The sequence below is a fragment of the Epargyreus clarus genome, unplaced genomic scaffold, assembly GCF_041222505.1.
Source record: "Epargyreus clarus isolate Ecla_fem2 unplaced genomic scaffold, WU_Ecla_fem_2.2 ptg000021l, whole genome shotgun sequence".
NCBI lineage: Eukaryota > Metazoa > Arthropoda > Insecta > Lepidoptera > Hesperiidae > Epargyreus > Epargyreus clarus.
Window position 1 is genome coordinate 11,354,626 of NW_027332228.1, and position 25,269 is coordinate 11,379,894.

A 25,269-nucleotide genomic window follows, 5' to 3' on the forward strand; every position below is an offset into this window, starting at 1 on the left:
ACGTTGAGCTATCTAGTTGACAGCTGCCAAGCATCTGGACCCAAAGTTTCAACACCAAATGCCACAAATATATAGTTATTGCATAAACTAATATATTTACGACGCTTGGCGTTTTCAGCAGTAGTAGCCGCCGCCCCCGCGCCAGAGGAAGACGCCTGGAGGTGAGAAGGAGCCAGTGTGTCGACACACGTAGCTAGCATCCTCCCCCGCTTCCAGGGTATTAATGTCATACCGTCGGGCCGCTTGCCATCGTCACGTGCGAGACCATTCGGCTCTAAACAAGCCGGCACGTTGACGGTGACAAAAGCCCGACGAATGACGTCGTTGATGGTAGCGTGACGCGATAAGCGGCCAGCACTGCGCTGACAAGAAAGTCCATGGTGTCCAAACACATCGACGTCAGCGCCACAATGACAGCGATGGTGCTCAACCGTCTTTACTCCCAGGCGCAAACATGTACAGATTGATAACGTCAAGTTATCTAAAAGTGTGCCTATCTTCATTTTAAATCAGATATAATAGTGATAATAGTTCTTGATTACGAAAATTAATAAGGAAAAGATTATTTTCTTACCAACATTACAGTATTAACTTGAGTTAGAGGATTATATACAATTTTTATAACTTTTCAATATTGTTAATGTTTACTATGTAATGTTATAGGTCAGTCATATTTTTAATGATAAGATCGGTTGCAGGCTAGCGTTTCCTTTTGCCGATTATCATTTCGATTTTGAAAATGTTTGCAGCTCCTTTGCGATATTAAATGAATATGTATTATAAATTCATTAATAGAAATTCATTTCATATTGTATCTCTACATTCATTACTAATTTTATTAAAATTACACCATAGATATAACGTACAAGTTATTACAATAATTATCTTAGGGCAAAATAAGACAAAGTAAGTTTTATCGAACTTATTCATATATTGAAATAAATATTAGTCAACGAATATTAACTAGGAGCGTATAACATTTTGAGTTAGTGGTGGTAGTATTGGAGGGCGGGGGCGGCGTAGACGGGGGCCTTGAGGACGACGGGGGCGGCCTTGATGATGGCGGGGGCGGCGGTGGGCGCGGTGTTGTGCACCACGGCGTTGAAGCCGCTGTGGTCGTCGGCGGAGTACTCCACGGTCCTGATGGAGCCGTCGGCCTCGTGGAAGGAGTACGAGCCCTTCACCACGTCGCCGTCGCGGGCCTCGTGCTGCTGCTTGTCGTCGCCGGTGTGCGCGTCAGCCACCGAGTAGCTGAACTCGTATTTGGGGTGAGCCTGGAAACAATATTTTATTTTATTTATAAATTTAACTTGTTTGGTAATATGTATGTAGCCAATCTAAAGTATTGATTACTGTACTGTATTAGCTGTATTGAATTTATAAAAATTAACTTACGTATTCCTCTTCGTGAGCGATAACTTTAGCGACGGGGGCAGTGTGGTAGGCGATAGGAGCGGGGGCGTGGTAGACGGGGGCGGCGGCGTGGTAGACGGGGGCAGCGGCGTGGTAGACGGGAGCAGCAGCGTGGTAGACGGGGGCAGCTACGGCCAGCTTGGCGACGGGGGCAGCCACCAGCTTGGTAGCGATGCCTTGGGACTCGTCGTGGCGCACGATGCTCTGGGAGGAGACGGCCGCGGCGGAGGAGTAGTGCGCGGGCGCGGGCAGGAGACCTGCCTGGGACACCGCTACTACGGCGCACAGAGCGATGATCTGAAAATATTATTCGATTAATAAATTTTATAGATGTAGAATAATTATATTTATTATTTTTCTTAAATGTTTTTTACGCTTTGTAATGCGGTATACTATCTACTATAGAAAACTTACTTTAGAGAACATATTGATATTGTTTGTATCGTGTTTGACCACCGAATGATGATCGACTAACATGTTTAACGCTTTTATAGTAGCTCTGTCAGCCTAGGGGCTACTGCGAATCGAACAACCTTGCTTCGGTTCAATTTTGATCTGTTCTACATTCACACTTGGCCATTAACATTTATCTTGTAGTTGATATGATGTGACAATCATTATCATATTGGAATCAAAAGCTTCTATATAAATATTTGTTTCAAGACGTGCATATAAAATTATTTGAACTACATAATATGGAGTTCAAATAATGATAGAGATATTATTACTGCATTGATAAAAACAGTCGGGTAAATAAGTCTGACTTACACTTGAAATTGTTGATTAATTATACTGTAAGTAATTGTATGTCTAAATAACTATTTACATGAAAATATGTTTATCTAAGTATATCAGGTTATTTTTAAATGTAATTTTCCTTAAGATTTTTACGGAAATTGTGATATTTTCAATTCTTGTCTGGTTACTGGATGTAGATGATAGTAATCAACCAATATAAAAGAAATCCAGTACAAAATCTGTGTTGAACCTTATAAGCTCTATGGTTAATGTTGTGAGCCTGCTTGTGTAACATCTTTATCCGGTGGAAGAATTCGCATTCCTTGAAGTTAAAATGTATGATTGCGAATTTGTCAATTATTATCAGTAATTGGCATATAAAGATTTTCTATCTTACAAGTTAATTATGATTTAGCATCCCTCTTAATTTGACAGCTCATAATTATGTACATTGTACATGTTATGTATCCTGTATAATTATGTATTACATTAGATAAGAAAGCTTCAGTAACACAGTGTGTTGTAATGTTATGACCTACATAATAGATACAAGTACAAGGATGGTAAGGTAGTAGTGACTTTGCACTTGAACTAGCCATGGAGGTCTACCACTTTCGGTCAATAGAATTAATGGACAAGGCTCCAACACTGATGACTGTGTAGTCATCAGTGTTGGAGCCTTTAATGGTGTAAAAAGTAACCGTATATTTTTATCGATAAATTATCGATTTTCATTCATTTTTCTTCAACCGCAGAATTTCATTTGGATGGTACATTTACATTTCTTCTACCGCTGATGTCTGGGAACATTTTGAAGGTCATTTTAAAGGTTTTTACCTGTGTGGCGGAGCGGTCATCATGCCGGTCTGACGCGCAGAGGGTCCCGGGTTCTATCCCCAGCCAGACAGATTTCTAAATAATGAATTTAGATTTCTGTTTCTGGGTCTGAGTATTTGTGTATTTGTCTCTGTGTGTGTCCATAGCATGCACGATACAGGGAATCCTAGTGTGGGGCTGTGAGTGTAGAAAGCGTTTTTTTTTTTTTGTAGAAAGTTCATATTCAAATTATCATAATGCATAATTTACGAGTATTTTACTTGCAGTTATAATTGTAATGCCTACTGTTAGCTAATATTATGCTTTATTTACGACAATTTAAATAAATATAGGTCACATAATATAGAATTTGATGTTTTTGGAAAAGTTAAATTAGAAAATGTGCTTTTTTTTTTAAAAAATGTGAATTATTTTTATTCACCTTCTGAAGTACTTTTGGGTATTTTCTTTAACGTCCTGTTATTGCAATATATGGAATCCAATTTGGAACTCTACATTAGATTTTCGAGCGCTTATGATCCCAATTGGATATTAGTTACTTAGCCGTAGAGGTTAATAAAACATTTTAATAAGATGGCTGCCTGATGTTTAGGGCATTTATACAATAGGGCAGGGATGGCGAACCAATGGCACGCTTGCCATTGATGGTACGGCTAATATTTTGGGCACGTCGTCGCTCATAAAATATTAAAAACTCGGTTAGAAACCGTTTAACAGATAAATCCAGTTCAGCATGGATTTTGCTAAAAGTATCTAACATCTGACAATCCTAACATAAATTATTTGTCATCTAACCTGCAGCAACAGAAGTCACACTAATTTTATAGTAATTTAAATTATGCGTGTAATAAAAACATTCCAAAATGTAATTTTTTTGTAGTAAATATACAGTTTTGATAGTATTTATTATTATTATTTTCCAAATAATCAGAACGTCAGAATTATTTGATAGCATGTTAATGGCCCCATTAAACATTCTTTAGAAAAAATGGCACGTTGATGCATAAACGTTCGCCTACCCAGCAATAGGGTAACCATGTGAAAATGTAATACAAGACACTCTAGGATAATATGGATCCACCCAATTTTGTAGTGCTTCATACATCCTAGAACTAAGCTAACAAGGCGTCGTATTATCATGTATGGGGGTGGCTTCAATTCAGATTAGGTTACATTATTTACATTTTATTTTGTAATAAAAATATTGTCGCTGGTGCGATTTACTATCTTTAAAATTTTGTAAATATTTGTTGGTATTGTTGATCGAAGAAATAATGGCATAAAGTCGCTTTTAAATTAAATAGATATCAGATATTCCTTTTATCGGTACTATAAATCAAATATTCGATGTACACTCCTCCAGAAATGTACTTTTTTGGCCTTAAATGAGATGGGAATTGTCATAGATATAGGTAGTGTAGCGAAGAAATTCTGTCTTTGGGAATTGTAGTATCTATATGCCTTTTTCGGATAAATATCCCTTTGGTTTTTTATGTGTATATAGGTGTACACTAAAATTATTATATAACTGTTGTGGTGACTGGTAAATAATCATACACTAAGGCTGGCATTTATAACGATTGAGATGCCATAACAGTAAAATGCTATGTGCTACCTACCTTACTCTATGCGAAAGCTATCGACGAAAGTATTGTCGAGGGAAAAGTAATACAAAATATTTTATCGAACTTATTCGTATATTGCAATAAATAATATTAGTCAACAAACATTAGCTACAGCGTTATAACATATTGACTTAGTGGTGGTAGTACTGGAGGGCGGGGGCGGCGTAGACGGGGGCCTTGAGGACAACGGGGGCGGCCTTGATGATGGCGGGGGCGGCGGTGGGCGCGGTGTTGTGCACCACGGCGTTGAAGCCGCTGTGGTCGTCGGCGGAGTACTCCACGGTCCTGATGGAGCCGTCGGCCTCGTGGAAGGAGTACGAGCCCTTCACCACGTCGCCGTCGCGGGCCTCGTGCTGCTGCTTGTCGTCGCCGGTGTGCGCGTCCGCCACCGAGTAGCTGAACTCGTATTTGGGGTGAGCCTGTGTGAAACAATATTTTAATTTATTACTCAACTATTCAGATTACTTTATTCCGTAATATTTAAATGTAATGTTACTACGGTACTCCTTTTATTAAAAACATCTTACGTATTCCTCTTCGCGAGCGATGACTTTAGCGACGGGGGCGGCATGGTAGGCGATAGGAGCGGGAGCATGGTAAACGGGAGCAGCGGCGTGGTAGACGGGGGCAGCAGAGTGGTAGACGGGAGCAGCAGCGTGGTAGACGGGGGCAGCAGCGTGGTAGACGGGGGCAGTTACGGCCAGCTTGGCGACGGGGGCGGCCACCAGCTTGGTAGCAATGCCTTGGGGCTCGTCGTGGCGCACGATGCTCTGGGAGGAGACGGCCGCGGCGGAGGAGTAGTGCGCGGGCGCGGGCACGAGACCTGCCTGGGACACCGCCACTACGGCGCACAGAGCGATGATCTGAAAAAATGATTAAATGAATAATAAAATTTTAATTCTTCACATTTTATTTTACTAATGATTTTATTTTTCGTTCAATCAAACTTACTTTGGAGAACATGTTGATTGTTTCTATGGTGTTGGACCACTGAATGATGTTTGATGGATTTGCACAATGTTTATATCGCCCCTGTCAGCATTACGCACCTGTACCTAGAATCGCGAACTGAACAACCTTGCCTCGGGTCACTTTTGACAAAACTGTTCTACATTCACCGGATAGCTTCTGTATTACAAGTTGAGCCTAGTATTTGGATCATCATTGATCATTTTGTAATGCCTATTAAAACTTCCGTGAATGTGAGAATATTAGTTACTTCATAATGATAAAGGAAATTGTAGATACATCTTACTTGGTTGTATCCTGTGGAGTCATTGAATATTTCAATAATTTTAAATAATTTTAATTTTTATTTTACATTAATTTTCTGTAGGTAACATTTGTCTTTTAATAAATAAGTATTTTTTTCTTAAAAACTCTTATAGTACACCGACTTAAAACCGCCTTAAACTAAACTGAACGATGATTAAATAATATATTTCGCTTTTGTGCTGGAATCAACTTAATGTTTGGTGCTTGCAATAATTGTTTGTTGAAGAAGATCTCTTGTGACGAAGCTGGTTTCCTAACATTGGAGTTAAAGTTAACCGACGCCTTTTGAGGCGCATGCGCAATGTTGTGGGAACGTGCGACGTTCAACTGCACTTTGGGTACTTTTACATAAGTTGGTTGCGGGTCATTTTCTTTGCCAGGAGAAATTTCTTCGTTGTATCTGAAAGGTAGAAGATATTTAACATTATTTGTAAATTTTGTATTGTTTTAAGCAAGTTGATTAACGTAAGTTAATGTAACTGGTAATGTGTTTTAAACTCAGTCACTAAATGAAGAGTTTTGACGTTAGAATCTGATCATCAGTTATTTTAAAGTCACATGTGCATTAACAATTATTATTTAGAGAATAAATGTTTTAATAGGTGTGTGAAGTCTATCACTCTCCCTCTCAGAGGATGCCCATGCTCAGCAGCTTGACAATGACAGGTTCACCACGACGGCGAATCACGTAAACCAGCGTTTCCTAGCCTTTTTCAGTCCACGGACCCTTAGGAAATCAAGCACAGTTTTCACGGACCCGCTATTCACCCCGTATTTTATTGAAATAAACAGCAAAAAACGGATTAGGTATTTATTTCAGTTACTACAGATACAAAAAAAAACAAATACAGAAGGTAATTAAGTTATAATTATATTACGAAAAATATGAAAAAAAATTAATGTGAAGGTTGGTGTTGCTTTTTTGCAACTAAATCAGGGATATACGGGTCGATGTTGCTACTAAGCTGTAATCTCAAATCAGATTCTACTTCTAATCTGTTTCTGTATTTGTTTTTTGTATAAACAAGAGTAGATAATGCCTTTTCACATAGGTATGTGGTTGAAAAAAAGCAGTAAAGCGGCCCTTTGGTATTTAATGAGCGATTTATGTATGGTCCAGAGATGACACCGCGGACCCCCATAAAAATACTCGCGGACCCCCAGGGGTCCGCGGACCACAGGTTGGGAAACGCGGACGTAAACAATTGTTTATTCATAGCCAAAATATCTCAATTGCAACAACACAATGGCACGGGAAGAAACATTACGGGAAGGTTGACATGATCAATAATTAGGACGTTCTTAACAATCATAAAATCACCTTTAAATTTAAATCAATTTTATGTTTTTAACAATTTAGACAAAATGTAAATAAGTTTAAATACGCAAACTTTTTAAACACTATATAAAATAACATGAAGAATCATAAAAGAGGAACTTACTTTTTTGCACTTTGAACATATTGATGAGGTAATATCGAATATATTGGCTTAGGAGTAGGATACATTTCTGTTACAGGCACTTGAGTATTCTGAGGTATAGGTTGGATTCCTTCAGGTCTCTTGTAAGTGATTTGAGGTTGCAAAGTTTTGATCTGAAATTTGAACAACAAACAAGATGAAATTAGGGTAATTTTTAAGGTGGTGGTACCGTTTTGGTTCGACTCGAAGGTACCAACGCCACATCTTCTTGCCTATTTACAACAGTTCTTAGCGCTACCTCTGAGAAGAACGTAGCCAAAGTAGGGCTCACCTTATCTGTGGTTGATTATAGATGTATATTGGCAGCAGTAACCACTTAACATCAAGAAGACTAAGTTGTTGTCTGTTACTTACTTATTTACTATATGTATAAAGCCTATAATGTATATGGCACTTATTTTTTGAACTATCAAATACTTTAGTATTATTTTTTTTTAGACTTTAGTATAATTGATTTGTACTGAAGACTAAGTTAATTTTTTTAATAATTTAATGACGAAAGAATATAAAATTTAATACTTGCATTTGCTTGATTATTGTTAATGAGCAGATTATGATTATTTGCGGACAGTCCACTTTGTAACATTCTATTTTTCAATGCCTGGAAGATCAGATTATGTCCAGAGATCCCAGGTACATTCGGCACTATGCGTGGATTAACGTAGGTAGGTTCTTGGGTTTTGATGACACGGGGTTCTATATGGGTTCTTTGTTCGTGAACTTGTGATTTTTCATCATCTTCGTGGTTATAACCAGATCCTTCTGTATAACGTCCTGCTTTGTCATGTTGTTCCGGATTCTTTAAGGGTAGTGGAGCGTATTGTATTTGATGATAGTTTTGTTGCAGCTTTGTATTTTGTTGATTATATTCATGAGGGTTTAATAAATGGGGCTTAGGAGTCGTGTAAATATGTATGAAGTTGTTTTTGTATGATAAAGGTACATCATCACGGTGGTAACTTTGTGAAGAGACAGCTTGGTTCGATGCTGCTTCTGCGCGGGCTATCGAAATTAATGTTCCGATAAAAATCTGGGGAAAAGAATTAAAGTTAAAATCAGATAACATGACAGGAATTACTCAAAACAAATGTATAGTTTAATTTTGCACATAAATTAAGCTATTGATGTGTAAAATTGAGGTAAAGATAAAACTTAAATGATCGTTAATTCAAACTCAACAATAAATAATTAATGCAGAGTGATGCCATCTGTTGAAAAGTGATGTAACTCACTAGTTAACCATTCTTGGTTTGCTTGAGGAGGTACCACCGCCAAATCTATTTCTAGTATGCAGGAGTTCTTACATTTCGGTGGAAGGGTTTGGATACCGCTTATACAAGTGAGGCCATGTTAGTCCTCAGCAGAGACAATGCGCCTGTGATGGGCTTCGGATAGAATGGTAACAGATGTCCATGGGCGTCAGTCACTGCTTACCATCACTTAGACCGCTTGCTGGTGTGATACTTTAACCTTATACAAAAAGAAACTTACATAGCAACAAAGGAACATCTTGCCTGGGTATGGTGGAAGTAGGAAGTGTGTGACCAGATGCAAATACTCCACTTATATATGTACACTAATCACAAAGAGAAATCGGATGTTACATAACAATTATTAAAACTTATTCGTATGTAATTGTCTATTGGCTTCCGGCAGTAAATCCTGTAATACCGATGGGCCGGACCTTTCACCCGTTTTTTATTATAGAGGTTGCAATTCACGAAAGCACGTCAAATTCATTTGTGGTGAACCGTGTATATGCACAATGCACTAGTATGAGTACGGATACGCTTTACGTAGTAGTGCTTACGCACACATCAACGACTAATTGTAACTACGATATCTGTGCTTGCCACACACGTGAAGCTGACGCGCGCTCGTGAAGTAACATCTTTAACTGACACAAGTGTATCGATTGATCAATGACGTGATTAAGACTTGTCTGTTGGACGCATATTTTCTTTCGGCGGCCGACAACAATAAGCTAATTACTGACCAGCCCTATTGTTTGTGAAAGATAAACGCATACCATTACATCATACTCTCTATAAGACTTGTAAGTTGTTGATTAATTAGGTTTTTATTATGAAGAGATAATCTGTACAGTTGTATTGTTATTTACCCTGCGGCTTATAGAAATCACAAGCGATCTACACGATACCCAAGATTAGGCGCGATTTGACCTTAGAAAACGTTTTTGTACGTCCAAGGATACGTTAAATCGTCGGTCCTGATTTTTATTCTAGAGTATTTGTTAAGTATCTGATATCTTATTTATTTGCAGCAGTAGGGCCTAGTGATTAAAAACTCTCTGAATCAAGATGTGAGGTTCAAATATCAGGTACGTCAATAAATGTTCCAGGTATGTGCGTATCTAAACTCTATCGAGAAACGTTGTCCCTTCTGATTGATTTGGCACCACTGGATTACGATACAAGTATTATTAAAATTGGCTTACTTTAAACATCTACAAATAACCGGTTGACATCTACTTAATCTGGTTATTGAATACCTATCTGTGATGAAATTCAGCCACTTAAACAATTTCGTATTGTAGCCTCAGATCATCCATATTTCATTTAATAAAGTCGTAAGGTAATAAAAAAATGGGTCCGTTTTACAAAATTGCTTATATAACAAAACGCTACTACACATTATAACCAGCTGCACAAATTATTTGCACCGGCCACACTCGTAATGTTGTAACACTTCATTGAACTTTAATTTTACGATGAAATTGTGCAACATACGATCCACATCTGAATTACGTCTTGCATTTAAATCGCAATCTCTTATGAGAATCTCCTACGGCATGTTTTTATCTTGAATGATTAATTCGATTATGTTTATCTCGTTTATGGTTCTGCACCAAAAGGGTAAAAACGGACTGTATTATTAATTCCTCTCCATCTGCGTTTGTTCGTCTGATACAAGACTCAATCATTTGTATCGTAAAAGATTGACACCGTTATAAGGATAAATACTAAAAATAACAATAATAATAATAATGCTAAATGAAAAAAAAATGAAAAAAATAATAAAGGAGAATCCCCAAGTCCTTATACAAGGAACCGATACTTTTTGGCGTCTCTCGTTTATCTATTTGATTAAATTTTCATTATGTATGTACTTCTGTCCTATAGTTGTTACGGTAACAAATATAAAAGCTTATAATTTACCGGTACGGAACCATCTGAGTGAGTTCTACTGGCACTTGGCCGATTTATTGTTTATCAAATACAGGCTTTGACCGCGGTTTTAGTGGAAACGTCAATCAAATAGTTAACGGTATTAAATGTAATATTAATATACATTTCTCAGAAAGGACGTATACATAATATGTCAATTGAGGATAATATATTCCTAATATGAAAGGCCGAGGTCACAATTCAAGGCTATATACGTTAAGAAATTAATGAGCCTTAAAACAGAAAATATACTACCTACAGCATACAAACGTATTTCCTTCCTTAAAATGCACACAGACATGCGGGCCAGATTTTGAGACAAGAAAATAAAACCTAACGATAAAATATATTCTAAAATTACAGTTGTAGTAATATAATTTAACCTTCTGCGGCTGAGGTGGTAGTCTGTCAGACACCGCTAATCGAAAAAATGTTACCATTTTGGAATGCGGCATGATGTTGTGGTCTCTCGCTCAGTACCTTCCTAAGATGATTCGTGTTACATGATAGTCGCGGCTAAACGATCACGCCATGCTTACTTTTCGTGTTATGAGGTTTTTGTGTCTGACAGACGTAAGTACAGCAATAAATACTGGATTCTAATAGACGTCACATCAGCAAGACCATGTTAATTCCCTTGTGTCTATAATACGAATCCTCAGTAGATCATCAATCATTCCTAAGTATCTTAGACGTAACCTCATTTTCATCATGGTAAGACATATGGTTACCATTCCAAGGGACTCGGGATTGATTCCCGGCAGGAACAAACACGAAAATTACAAAAAAAGCGTAAGTATGTGTATCAATGCTGGACGTGCTAAGTTTAGGGCTAGTTGGCGCTGTGTGTAAGTGGTTGAACATTTATTTTATTTTGTTCAACCAAAAAGATCACTGTAGGCTTGCTAAAGAAACTGTAGGGGAAAGTTTAATATTAATGTTCTTAGAGACGAAGAAATTGAAGAATGGCTGTAGGTAGAAGGTGAGATATAGTTCAAGGTGAAAGGGAAACCCAAACCAAACTAGAAAACCAGGAAGTAAAAGAGAAATCTGAAAATGATTTACCCGGTAGTCTGCCTTAAATTGACAGGCCACCAAGAAGAAAATTATGCAACATTTGGACCAGCAGATTACTGCAAACTCAAAGACAAACATGATTCTCCTTCTGTGCATGTGAAAAGCCAATCTGCCTTGAATGTGCCTCGCAACTTTGTGAAGATTATACATTTTATTTTTGTAAAAAGGGCAAAACTTGAGGCTAAATTGTGCGTAAATGAACCGTGTGATTTCAATACATGTTCTTTTATAAGTCATAAATGATGTCATAATTAAAATAATAAACGAAAATATTAAGTTACTTTGACTATTTAAAAAATACGTGTTGTTACTTATACCTAGTGTAAAAAATTGTAAAATAAGTCATATTTCAGAAAAAAAGACAAAATGAATATTTAGCTTTATATATAAGCCTTTATATTTGATATCGTAAATTAACTATAGTCTGAATCATAATTAGGTGTCCAAAATGTAAACAAAGAAATGTCACTGTCAAAATTAACAAGAAACAAAAACTTTAACAAAATATACAAAAAGCGAAAATTTAACAAATATACACAATTTAACAAACGCGTTATGTAAACGAGAAAACATTCGAATTCGATCACAATCACGAAAATGAATAATATCAGCTATGAAACTTAAAAATGACAGCACAAGAAATGTCTTGGGTTCCGACTGTGTTACCATTATCACATTTTAATTTTCTACCATAAACTTTGTTTTTATTCTTATTACTATATGGGACGAAATTGAGGTGATATAAATATTAGAAAATGTGAATTAATCTTTATTTATTTAGATTATTATTTTATTATTGTTGTATTACTTTAATATCGACAAAAATAAGAAACTACCATTTCTAACGTATTTTCTTGATAGGTCAACACCTTTGTTTACATTTTGGACACCTAATTATGAATCAGACTATAAGTATGTTTATGCCTATTCTGATTTATTTTTCTGGTTTTATTTATATATATTACAAATAGGCGTATTTTATTTTGACGTCTGTCAGACTACGCCTCAGTCATGTATTACCAAAAAAGTCACCTCAGCCGCAGAAGGTTAATGTAGGAAATAGATATAAGATTTATTCTGTGGTTAGACTTTGGCGGCACCATTGTCACGCCTACTTAATACCAGAAGTGTTAAGCGTTGGTGTGTTCTGATTTGAAAGGTGTGGTGAGGATGACATATTAATCGAGGCGTTTCAACTTAGTCCTCAGGGGTAGCGGCGCATCTGTTGCCCGCCGCAGGAAGGAATTTAATCATATCGCGAGTTGATTACATTGCTTAACCGTTAAAGATAATCATTGCTTACTTTTGCGACCCTCGTTCACCATATGGGTCTGACGCACCAAGGGTTCTGGGTACGATTCCCGGCCAGACAGATATATGAGTGATGAATTTAGATATATGTTCTGGGTCTAAGTGTTTGTGTATTCGTCTTTGTGTGTGTCCATGGCACCCACGATACAGGGAATCCTAGTGTGGGGCTGTGAGTCTAGAAAGCGTTTATTTATTTATTTGTGTCTCTATTAACAAAAATATCGTCATAGAATTTGACCAATGTAATAATGTAATTATATCAAATTCACTTATTGAATTCGCCATAGAACATGTGTTGTGTATCTTATATATAAAATTCTCGTCTCACAATGTTAGTTACCATACTCTTCCGAAACGGCTTTACAGATTTTCACCAAATTTTATATGCATATTTAGTAGGTCTGAGAATCGGCTACTATCTATTTTTCATACCTAAGTGATAAGAGTTGTTCACCCTTAACATATTTTTATTTATATGGTAACACAACGTTTGCCCGCTCAGCTAGTAACCATATAACAATTCAATATGTACATGTAACCCATTATGATTTTCATAGTATGATACTTGTTACGAAAACTAATCTATTTTAAATAAGCCGCGAGCATAAGTGCCAGATAAGTTGTTGACACTCGCCCGGCAATTTGGAGGCCAATGCCTCGGGGTTTTTGCAAATGTTTAAGTTATAAGCGGAGGGATTTGCGCATAAAAAGATACAATGTCTATTCTAATTTTTATAAGAAAAACATTTAAAAAAAAAAGATTTTTCACAGAAAATATTTAGTAATTGAAAAAAAAGTTGCTCGTAATTGCTACTTGCGAATATAAATTTACCTTATTCTTTATTATATTAGACTCTCTTATTAATATAGATTTTAATCAGTAGAACTTTATGAATTGTGATTAAACTTCAGCTGCAACACACATTTTTACAATAGTTGTGTGAATTGCCGTTTTCTGGTTTGAAGAAAGAAATTTAAGAAAACTTGCAAAAAGAAGACCATATACTAGTACAAAACTCGGTCATGTGGGACAGCAATAAATTTGATATTAGCCATTTATTTCGTTATAAATATTTTGGGTCTGTTATACAAGTCTATAACAGGGATTATTTCATGTTAGATGAACTGTAAAGCAATCCCTATAAAAATAAAGTATTTCTCAATAAGTAACTTATTTTGTTTTGTACGGGTGATTAGTAAAAGTAAAAAATATAGAAAAATATTGTCATGTATTAATTTGACCATAGTCATCGTAATTGAAAACATTACTGTCATCACTGACTTGTATCTGATCTGTGACCGCCATATATCGATTCTTAAAGCATAAAAGTCAACTGCTTGTGACTTGGACCACACATAATCCACAGCACGAACATATGAAAGCGTATGCAACGCACTGTGACGCGAGCCGGTCAAATATGTGGCCGGTTATCCGTGACCTTAAAACTGGGTCATAACTCGCTTCACGCTCACAAAGCATTGCTTTTGCTTTCTTTTATTACCGTTTGATACAGATTTGAGATAACACCTGTCACTCATAATATTATACGAATGATGTTTATGTATAAGTCTCGAAGGTTTAATATTAGTGGAATATTATTTAGGTATATTCTAGGTTGAAAGTTGGCCAATCAATTGTGGGTTCGAGGTTCGAATTCTAGGCATTTTCTGTTCAGATTTTTCAAAGTTATGTGCGTATTACAAATTAAACCATCATCGTCATCAACCCATTACTGTCCCACTGATGGGCACGCATCTCCTCTCAGAGTGCGAAACATTATGCCATAGTCGACCGCGCTGGCCAAGTTCAAATTCTTGGACTTTACGTACCTAAGTAAAGTTGCATGTTTAGATTTCTCAGGTATACATGTTTCCTCACGATGTTTTCCTTCACCGTTAAAGCAGGTGACAGTTCTCAGATAAAGGGTCTTAATTAGTCGACAAAATATAGAAATTGAAGCTAACAATGTAAGTTAAAATCTGCTTTCTTAATCGAATAAATTAAACAAACAAGAAAGAGATTATTAGCATAAATTATTAGTTTCTATTAAAACTAGTAGTCGCTAATTTCAATACAACCTATATTGAAATTCAGCTTCGAAGTCAACTAATCAACGGACACCATAGGACCTCCATATTTAATTATTGTAATAAAAAGTAACTGATATTGATGCATAGATATCTCGTATTAATTTACGTAGTTTAATTTAATAAATAGTTTTTTATCAATCCATCAGTAATCGACCTTGCTTATTGTGTTGTGAAAGGATTGCGGTAAAAGCAATGTAGGTGCAAAAGTTACCGGAACAAGCATTCAAGTCCTGCAAATTTTTGTGTAGGCCACATTTTGGCGACCTTCATAATATATGATTAAATTAAATCGAGAAGTTTGTCTGTTTAAGGAAATTATAAAAAATAACTGTCATGCTCTAAGATCATCTATTGATATGTATGATTGCGTTTATATTTTTTTAATGTTTTAGAAACTACTCAAACGATTTAAAAAATACCTACTGTAACGATACGTCTGTTCTTCGTGTAATTAATTAGGACTTTATAGAGAGTAGGTAATATAAGCTTCTTTATATTTTACAAATCTTTAGGGTTGCTGTGTAAAACGAAAAACGGCACTTGATGAATGCAGACAAATCCGCATGAATAGACATGTCATGACCTACTTAAGGTCGTGACCGTATATATTCCACTCACTATATAAATCATTGAACGTCAAAAATGGCTTTGTTTCAGGGCTTAATCAAGAATTATGCCAAAATGCAAATTACAGCAAATTCTCCTTGGGTAACAAAATCAGAAAATACTATATTTGGTCCTGTAATTCGTTTACTGTTTTGGTACTTTAATTATTACTGTTACGAAAAGGTAGACGATTTGGCGTCTTGAATGATGATGTTACAGTCTATATACGAGTATGTATGTATACGAATAGCAATATATGTTTTATTTATATATTAAAGACGAGCGTGTGTGAATCATCTTCATTCAGATGTAAGGTTATTGACCGCTCACTAACATTAACTTATACTCTATCAATGAAGATAGATTGTTATGAATGGAATTTATAAAAACTAAACAGGTTTTTACAACAACGGTCACTTATTTGAATATAATTTGTATGTCATATTTTTTGTGGCATTGTATACATGTAGGTAATTAGAATTGCTACACTAGTTTTTATGTTAAGTTTATGACTTCTATGTCATGGTGTGGACATAGCCCTGATAGATTTAGAAAGGATCTCCTAAATATAATAGAAGTCTTTGATAGAGGATAACAAGTATCTAACTATAAGAATGTTTAACTATAGTGTCACTTACTAAAACTTAATTGAAATTTAGTTAAAATAGTTCATACAACATACTATCAATTTATAATATTGTCTTTACTTAAGGATCTTCAATAAAATGGAATTAAGAAACAGAACCTACGCAGAATTATTAACTAGTTTTATAACCGTGCAGTTTGTTTATTTAATTTGTCTATTTGCAATTGTACTGTGTGCAGTATTCTTTAATAAAGTATTTTCTTTCTTTCAAGTCTTTTTAACGACAAAGATAAACTAGATACGAAACTTAAACTGAAGCCATTCATAAATTTCCTGTCAAATAATATAGAGAAAGCCTTAGTAATACCCATTATAAAGTAGCTTCGTGGCTCGTCGACCTTGTCGCACCCAAAATGTGAACACTATATAAACAACTTTTCGCGATGCTCATACATCAGTTGAAATCTTGATAACAAACCATCATGTTCTCTAAAGTAAGGATAAAATAAGAAATAAAAAGATAATTCCGAATAACCTAACATTATTGCTTCACGTAGTCATTCTCTGATTCCTTTGGACTATGGATTTGGGTTAAAATCATAATCTGACTTACATCTATAAACGTATAATGACTTTTAAACCTGGATTTAGGATTGATTTGTATATAGGGAATTCTAGTCCCTCTACAGAAAATTAACATTATTTTTTGCATTCCAGATTGTTGCTCTTAGCGCCGCGTTGGCCGTAGCGTCCGCTGGACTCCTGCCCCAGCCGCACTACTCCTCCGCTGCTGCTGTCTCCTCCCAGAGCATCGTGCGCCACGACCAGCCCCACGCTATTGCCACTAAAGTTTTGGCTGCCCCTATCGCCAAGGTCGCCGTAGCCGCTCCCGTCTACCACGCTGCCCCCGTCTACCACTCCGCTCCCGTCGCCTACGCCGCCCCTGCCTACTCTGGTCACGCCGTGTCCTCCCAAAACATCCTCCGTCATGACCAACCCCGTGCTGGTCTTTCCATCGCCCCTGTTTCCTACGCCGCTCCCGCCCACTACGCCGCTCCCGCCCACTACGCCGCTCCTGCTATCCACTACGCTGCCCCTGCCGCTAAACTGATCGCAGCTCCTCACGCTGAGGAATACGTAAGTAATTTTATATCTTATCTTTACTCTTGTAGATTGCTATACAAGATTTTTATGTGACCTTAGTTTAGGTAAAGTATTTTTTTTATCTTATAATATGTTCTTTTTCTTCAGGCTCACCCCAAGTACGACTTCGCGTACTCCGTAGCTGACGGCCACACCGGCGACAACAAGTCCCAGCACGAGAGCCGCGACGGTGACGCCGTGCACGGCGAGTACTCCCTCGTGGAGGCTGACGGTTCCATCCGTACCGTGCAGTACACCGCTGACGACCACCAAGGTTTCAACGCTGTGGTCAGCCACTCCGCCCCCTCCCACCACGCCGCCCCCGCTCCCGCCCACCTTCTCGCCCACCACTGATTATATTCCACGATAGTGCGATAAGTTAATTATTGTCAGGAATTGATCATAATGATTAAGTCTGATTGTAAATAGTTGATAATTATTTATGCAAATAAAAAGCAAATTGTTAAATTATTTACTGTTTATCTATTGTTCGCCCCTACTCTACGGAGAATTTTTAGAGTTAGTTATTTTGGTATCGGAATAAGAAATATAAAATTCCAAAAAAAAATCCTTAAAACCCTTAATATGTATCTGCAGATATAAAATAAAATTGCTTGTAAATGTAAGTTATTCTTACGTACAAAGAAATGAGTAGTAACTTACTGTCTGTCTTGATCGTCTAATTCATGTTTGATATAATTTCTTCTTTGAGTTATTCTATGTATAAATATGTAGATTTCTAAAACTATTGATATGTGTATGCTGTTCGTTTTATAGATATGAATAACACTAATCAATATTTAAACAGGGTAGCGTTCTACCCAAAATTGATAGATGGAATTCCCGAGGACAATTTATGTTTTGGATGACTACAGTTTAGTTAAAATAGCGTAGATTCCTACTCAAAAACGATGGTGTCCCCGAGGATAATGCAAGTTTAAACGCCGTTAATTTTGATCATAGCATCACGGCGCTATAAGAAAGAAACTGTCAACTTTAAGTTAGAGTTTAGAGATATTTATATATCATCAACCCATTACTGTCCCACTGCTGGGTACGGGTCTCCTCTCAGAATGAGAAGGATTAGGCCATAGTCCACCGCGCTGGCCAAGTGCGTATTGGTAGACTTCACATACCTTTGATATTTTTTTTATAAATCTCTCAGGTATGCACACCTCACCTCACCTCACGATGCTTTCCTTCACCGTTTAAGCAAGTGATAATTAATTTCTAATACGCAGATAATTTTGAAAATCAGAGGTGCCTGGGATATGAACCTCGGACCCCTCAATCGAGAGGCCGCGTTTCTTAACCACTAGGCTATCATTGCTTAAGTCTATATTTGATGGCGACAAGTTCTACAAGTTTCATGTCTACAGCTTGTAGCTTAATAACTTCATATCAACGTGTTTGTTGTGATATTACGCGTTTCATATATGTATATCAGACAAGGAAAGTTTGTCTGAGGTCAACCACACATCCTGCCCTTGAAAATATAAATTAGACAGCTTGATAATATTAAATAACCACAACCTTGAAACTAGAATAGTGACTTTCCACCGCGTAATCTGAACTTTGTAAAAATAATTTAAATGTTTTTACCTGTTGTACACAGTTAAGTTTAGTAACATACACGTAATTCGTTGAATCACTATGTACTATTGGATCATAAACTTATTACCATGGTAATAAGTTGTAAATGATGGGAAAGGTCGCTGGAAGACGGAAAGTTGGCAGGAGAAAAAAGTCGTGGTTACGTAACATCCGAGGGTGGACCGGAATAGCCAGCGCCGCTGAGCTATTTCGCAGAGCTTAAAGCAAAGAGGGTAGCAAGAAGCTGATAGCCAACCTTCAATAGTATGGAGAGGCACTTTAAGAAGAAGAAGAATAAGTTGTACGGTAAGTTGTAAATAACACTTCTCTGCTAATCAGGTCTATTGGTGCAATATACGTGAATATCATTAATTGAATTAGAAAATAAAGGAGGCGTGTGATAAACGATATAGGTTTAATGATTTTACACATTTACTTTGATTGTGACTCAAAATTCAGGCACGTAAAGTAGAACAGCAAAAAACGGCGTTACACTCTTGCGTCAAGTTTGCTTTGTGCTTTATTGCATTAATGGGTAATCGTAGCATAGCGGTCACGAGACCAGTTTGATAAAAGATAAATAAGTATCTCTTTTAAATCTGGGTACATATATAAAATATATACTACATATTTATTATGAATACTTACATTCCTCTCTTAAGGCCCATTGGCTGCTTGAACTTTGAAGATGGTAGAACCCTTTGTGCTACGTCCCCCGCGGTACCACTACCACACCTATTTCTGTAAAATAACAGCAGTGTTTGTGGGAGAATGCTTCATTTCATATATATAAATATTCCGTTTTTAAAATCACATGATATTAATTTCGAACTACCGCTCCGTATTAACAATTGGCTACCCGTATCATGGTATAAAAAAGGGGCGCGCAACTGTCAACAGATCAGAAGTTGTCCAATAGTGGGCACGGCACGGTGGTGCTCTGAACTGTTTGGTGTTTTGCTTGAGTGTTATTGTTACTATGGTGGCATTAACTCTTATTCATTTAATTATTTTAACTATATTTTTATAAATATTGGTTAAATTAGTTGAATCGAAATACCATTGTAGATCTACCTACCGGCGCGCCCACATCAGAATCGGGATAGGATACGCCCTTTTATTACGTAATAGTTTTAAAGTAACGGTAACAGAAGATAATCAACCGCGTGTATAGGAAGTGTTCAACTGAAGAATTTATCGTGGCTGTACTCCTGACGACAGTTTGGGACGCGCAATGGAGGCGATATTGACAAGGCCTTCGACATTGGAGGAGCTGTGTGTGAAATACATGATGAAACCGGTTGCGTGAGTAACGTGTACGGTTTGTCTAAATATTGTAATAATTTTATGTGCATTATTTTAGCAAGCGTGTGAAAACAACCGCAAGCTTGGGTACCGCAAGCTTGGGCATGAAAATTGAGGAGGTGGAAGGTAGTTAGCATCGTCCATGTTAACCGTCTACGTAATTAAGACTCATTGGCGCCGAGACTCATTGGCGAACGATTGGCGCTCCGGTATGATCAAACCAATGGTTTTTATATTTTCAATTTTGCTATTTGAAAGTTGTTAAAGATTATAAGAATCACTAATATGAAAATATTTGGTTATGCGCGAAAAAATTAACAATCACACTCGTAGGTACCGACATTTTTTTTACAAATGTTTTGGGTTTTTAAAATCTTCGAGTAATTTCAACTATGCTTTTCACAGTTTCGTTGTATATCAACTCTTTTAAAGAGTCGATGCTTGCTTATGCTAAATAAGTAAATGAATAACGATCATATTGTTTTAAATTATTGCGCTGCAAAAAATATTTTACGATTATGAATACAAATTCTGATATCTACCCGTTTGTATGTACCTATTCGTTGTAATGCATTTAACATTCTTAATAAACTCCCAGTCTTAAAATAAAACTAGTCACAATGAAGATTATTATTGAAGTAAAAGGTTTGATAAATCAGGTAGCATACTTTTTGCCATCGCAATTCCATGGCCCGTGAATTTCGTAAGTTTTATTTCTAGTTTCACCTGGAACACCGTGATAGTGAGATATGTATTGTGCTCATTGAAAGGTGTACTCTCAACCAGCGCTTGTCATTTTTAGTAGGATGCTATCTAATAATATTTACAACTAAAATGAAAGCTTCCTATTTGGGATTTTGTAACAACACTTGACTTGTGATGGCCGTAGACGTGGACCAAAATTGAATGAAAATGTAACATTTAGATTCTGGTGGTGAGTCAGTAAGTTGTTTATCGGTAAGCGACTTTGTGCTCTTACAAATTTGTGTATTTAAAGTTATTGGTTATTGGTTTATAAAGGTTACAAGTTGCGAAGGATACATTAAGGTAAAGCTGAAGAAAAGGAGTTTGGTAACGTTCGCATCACCCCAAATGGTGTATTGGACTAGGCAAAAAAAAAACGGTCAATTAAGTTATAACTTATTAATAAACATTTAGTCTTCTGTGTTTTTAACATTGTTTTGTGACATAATGTGTAACTATTACTTGCTATTCGCTTTAAAAATTGCAGAAGTAAAGAGAATCGAAGCTTAGCTGACTGTAGAAAAAAAAAAACAGTTACTATAATGGTGCAAAGCTGTAAGCATTTTGATCGGTCAAATGTGTTTAAAGGTTTAATTTAATAAAGACAATTCATTAGCCTCGCTCGGAGTCGATCAAGTATTTTTAATAATAACTTAAAGTTTGAACTTGTTTTACAGTAGTTTAAATTGTTATTGGATCTTATTTCTTATTTTGTGTCATAGTAAATAATACCTTTCGAGATGACGTACATCACGATCCTAGACTTTACGTGTGAAATTATATTATGTTGGTACCTTCAGTGAATACTTTAACAGTGGTAAGTCAACTATACCATCATGTAATCTAGCTAACAATCTAAATGTTTTAATTATTCATTGACATAAGGAGTTTATTGTTATTTTATTTAGTTTTGTAACTGTGTAGATGACGACATTACATCTAGATATACGGCTGTGGATATAACAAATTCAGAATATTCACGCACGCAATGTTTATATTATACGAAACAATTCGGCGTGTTTTTCTCCTATTCATAATTTTGTCGTCGTTACACTCAAGCAGATAAAGGTTATAAAGGTGGTAGAAACTTTTATGGTCCGGCAATACCAATACCACACAGCAGTGTTAGGCTCTGCTGTGTTGAAGATATTGATGGGCCTCAGTAGCCACTTACCATCAGGTGGACTGCATGCTTGTCTGCTATTTCTAAAATTTGGTTTAAAGTTTTTGTGTGTGAGCGAATATTATGTATAAATCAATACGGGACGAAATAACGGTATTTGTAGGTATACTTATTATTCAAATGGTTAATTACAATAACTTTTGGAAGTTATTCACAATTTCTGGTGATAAGTTACTTAACGTACGTGTTATATTAAATTGAAACTCGCGGTTCATACCAGAAAATATTCGTTATTATTTTGTGTTCATACTGTTTCGACCGCTGTTTGTTATTCTACTAATTAAAATGTATATCTTTGCAGATTTATAAGTCAGTCAGGTTCGGACGAGCAATTATATACCTACTGCAAGTTCTGATAAAATTCGAAAAATCGAATACTGCAAAAAGAAACAGAGACAAGAGTACATACACTACTGTCAAATTGGACTCTGCAATGTGTGATCATTATTGTGTGGTAAAGACTTTGTTTGCAGCAATGCCTATCGCACAAACGAAGGTAATTGTAAAATTCAAGGTAAAAGTAAAATGATATAAGGTAAATAATATAATGAAGGTAGGATGACTCCAATAACTTTTTACGTTTTATGACCTGGTTTTCGTTGTAATGTAACTGTGGACTTCAGAGTGTTATTTCGTTGGCATTTAACGTCATCACATGAACGGTACGAACTATAGCTCATGTTATGGTAAGGCAATAGTATTTTAATTATTTTATTAAGAATAACGACCACGGAGTACTTGCTGCTCTGATATTTTCTTTACTGTATGTAAAGTTGACATAAAAACTGTTTTGAACGTGACAATTCACTTTATTATTATTTTGTTTTGATGTCTACAACACACATTTGTGTTGTAGACATCAGGTTTTTCGGTTTGAAATTAACTTTTATTTTTTTATTTTTATGCTTGTTACAGCTTATTTGTTTACAGTTCTAAATAAGAAAAGCACTCGTGCATGGTTTTGAGCAGGTCTCGAATAGTTTCTTATAAAATTCTGTCATAGTCAAATGAGCTGACTTAAAAGGCATTAATGATTTTCAAGAAATCCTGTCTGAGATAGTCAGACACATTATAACAAATTCGGTAAAGGAAGACATCGTGAAGAACTACACATCGGGAAATATATTCTCAAGGGTATCTGGAGTCTACCCAGTGTACGTTTGGCGATGCAGAAGACTATGCCATAGATTTAAGCGAGCCAAACGAAAAGATCTGTAGATTTTACTCTCAAACCATGAACGAAACGCGGAGCTCTCTCGTTATATAGTATATAATTATTGACTATACATATAATGTAATGTGTTTTCAGACTACGAGAACATGTGCTATGGAAAGTAAACTATTTGAACATGTCAGATGACTGTGAACCCTGTGAAGCAATGACAGTATCGACAGTCAAAAATCTGGTAAAAACTTTGTGTTTCTCTTGAGTACCTGCGAACTTTGGAACGGTATGTGGATTGTAAGTTCAGTGTTATCGGGATTGTCTTGCATATCGATGATTGTCTGGCCAACAGTCATGTTTATGTTTCATAATAACCCGAGTGCCATGTGACTTGGCAATTCTTTTCAGGGAATAATCAATTATGTACGTACGTTATGTGACTTAGCGAATTTATGATGTCATGTGACTTGACATCAGCCATGTGATTTGGCAATTATTTTCAGATAATAATCAATTACGTACGTAAGCTATGTGACTTAGCGAATTTATGATGTCATGTGACTTGACATTAGCCATGTGATTTGGCAATTCTTTTCAGGAAATAATCAATTATGTACGTACGCTATGTGACTTAGCGAATTTATGATGTCATGTGACTTGACATCAGCCATGTGATTTGGGAATTCTTTTCAGATAATAATCAATTATGTACGTAAGCTATGTGACTTAGCGAATTTATGATGTCATGTGACTTGACATCAGCCATGTGATTTGGCAATTCTTTTCAGATAATAATCAATTATGTACGTAAGCTATGTGACTTAGCGAATTTATGATGTCATGTGACTTGACATCAGCCATGTGATTTGGCAGTTCTTTTCATGTGACACGACCATTTATTTACACTATTAGACACCGGTTATGGGGTTAACCAATTAAAGTTACGTGTTTTGTGTACCATGAGATTTGGCTTCTGTGGTTAAAATTGAGACTATATTATCCGCGAATCTAAAGTAGTTTATCCACTTCTTTAATATTATTGAATTTGATTTTTTTAAACTTTTGTTCGCGAGCCGTAACGGCTGCTCGTCAGAATGGCCGTGTGGGAGAATGCTTCATTTCATATATATAAATATTCCGTTTTTAAAATCACATGACATTAATTTCGAACTACCGCTCCGTATTAACAATTGGCTACCCGTATCATGGTATAAAAAAGGGGCGCGCAACTGTCAACAGATCAGAAGTTGTCCAATAGTGGGCACGGCACGGTGGTGCTCTGAACTGTTTGGTATTTTGCTTGGGTGTTATTGTTACTGTGGTGGCATTAACGCTTATTCGTTTAATTATTTTAACTATAATTTTTATAAATATTGGTTAAATTAGTTGAATCGAAATACCATTGTAGATCTACCTACCGGCGCGCCCACATGTTAAGCGCTGCTATTTTCTGCTTCGAAGGCTGTGGTAAGGGAGACATACTTTTCCCACGTATTCCAGCTTAGTCGTGAGGGGTGGCGGTGCATCTGTCGCCGAACTCAGGTAAGAATGTAATCTTATCTAGGGTCGATTACACATGTTCATGGGCGGTAGAAGCCTCTTACCATCAGGTGGACTGCATGCTCATCTGCTACTCCAACATTAAAAAAAGAATGCAAGCTTAGCCTGATGTGGATAGCTTATCATGTTTCATGTGCTATTCATAGTCTTATGTTTAGCATTCTTAACAGAATCGTACGACCTGTAGGTATGTATGTATTGTTTATACAAATTGGTAATAAGTTGTACAAAAATATATATGTATCAATCCGCGATGATATCAGTGTGATGTTGATTGAAAGGTTATGTGTTATACTTTACATTCTATGGATTTATGAATTTTTTTTGGTATTAATTGAGTATCATAAA

The 25,269-nt window shown here is 36.4% G+C and overlaps 2 protein-coding genes and 1 long non-coding RNA gene across 3 annotated transcripts; 1 reads left to right on the forward strand and 2 right to left on the reverse strand.

Annotated features, from left to right (window-relative positions):
• Positions 1–969: 969 nt before the first annotated feature.
• On the reverse strand, positions 970–6,282 carry LOC140750891 (uncharacterized). The gene is made up of 6 exons (XM_073084616.1): positions 5,565–6,282; positions 5,141–5,476; positions 4,749–5,032; positions 1,828–1,843; positions 1,396–1,710; positions 970–1,274 (listed from the first exon to the last, which is right to left on the reverse strand). The coding sequence occupies exons 1-6, from the start codon at positions 5,574–5,576 to the stop codon at positions 987–989; spliced, it is 1,251 nt and encodes a 416-aa protein (XP_072940717.1). The 5' UTR covers positions 5,577–6,282; the 3' UTR covers positions 970–986.
• A 1,051-nt stretch (positions 6,283–7,333) lies between these two features.
• Positions 7,334–9,270, reverse strand: LOC140750893 (uncharacterized). The gene is made up of 3 exons (XR_012103253.1): positions 8,861–9,270; positions 7,893–8,399; positions 7,334–7,482 (listed from the first exon to the last, which is right to left on the reverse strand). It is a non-coding gene; the product is annotated as an uncharacterized LOC140750893 (long non-coding RNA).
• Positions 9,271–16,693: 7,423 nt separating this feature from the next.
• On the forward strand, positions 16,694–17,822 carry CPR103 (cuticular protein RR-2 motif 103). Its single transcript, XM_073084601.1, has 3 exons — positions 16,694–16,722; positions 16,946–17,365; positions 17,480–17,822. The coding sequence occupies exons 1-3, from the start codon at positions 16,711–16,713 to the stop codon at positions 17,723–17,725; spliced, it is 678 nt and encodes a 225-aa protein (XP_072940702.1). The 5' UTR covers positions 16,694–16,710; the 3' UTR covers positions 17,726–17,822.
• The last annotated feature ends 7,447 nt before the right edge of the window (positions 17,823–25,269 follow it).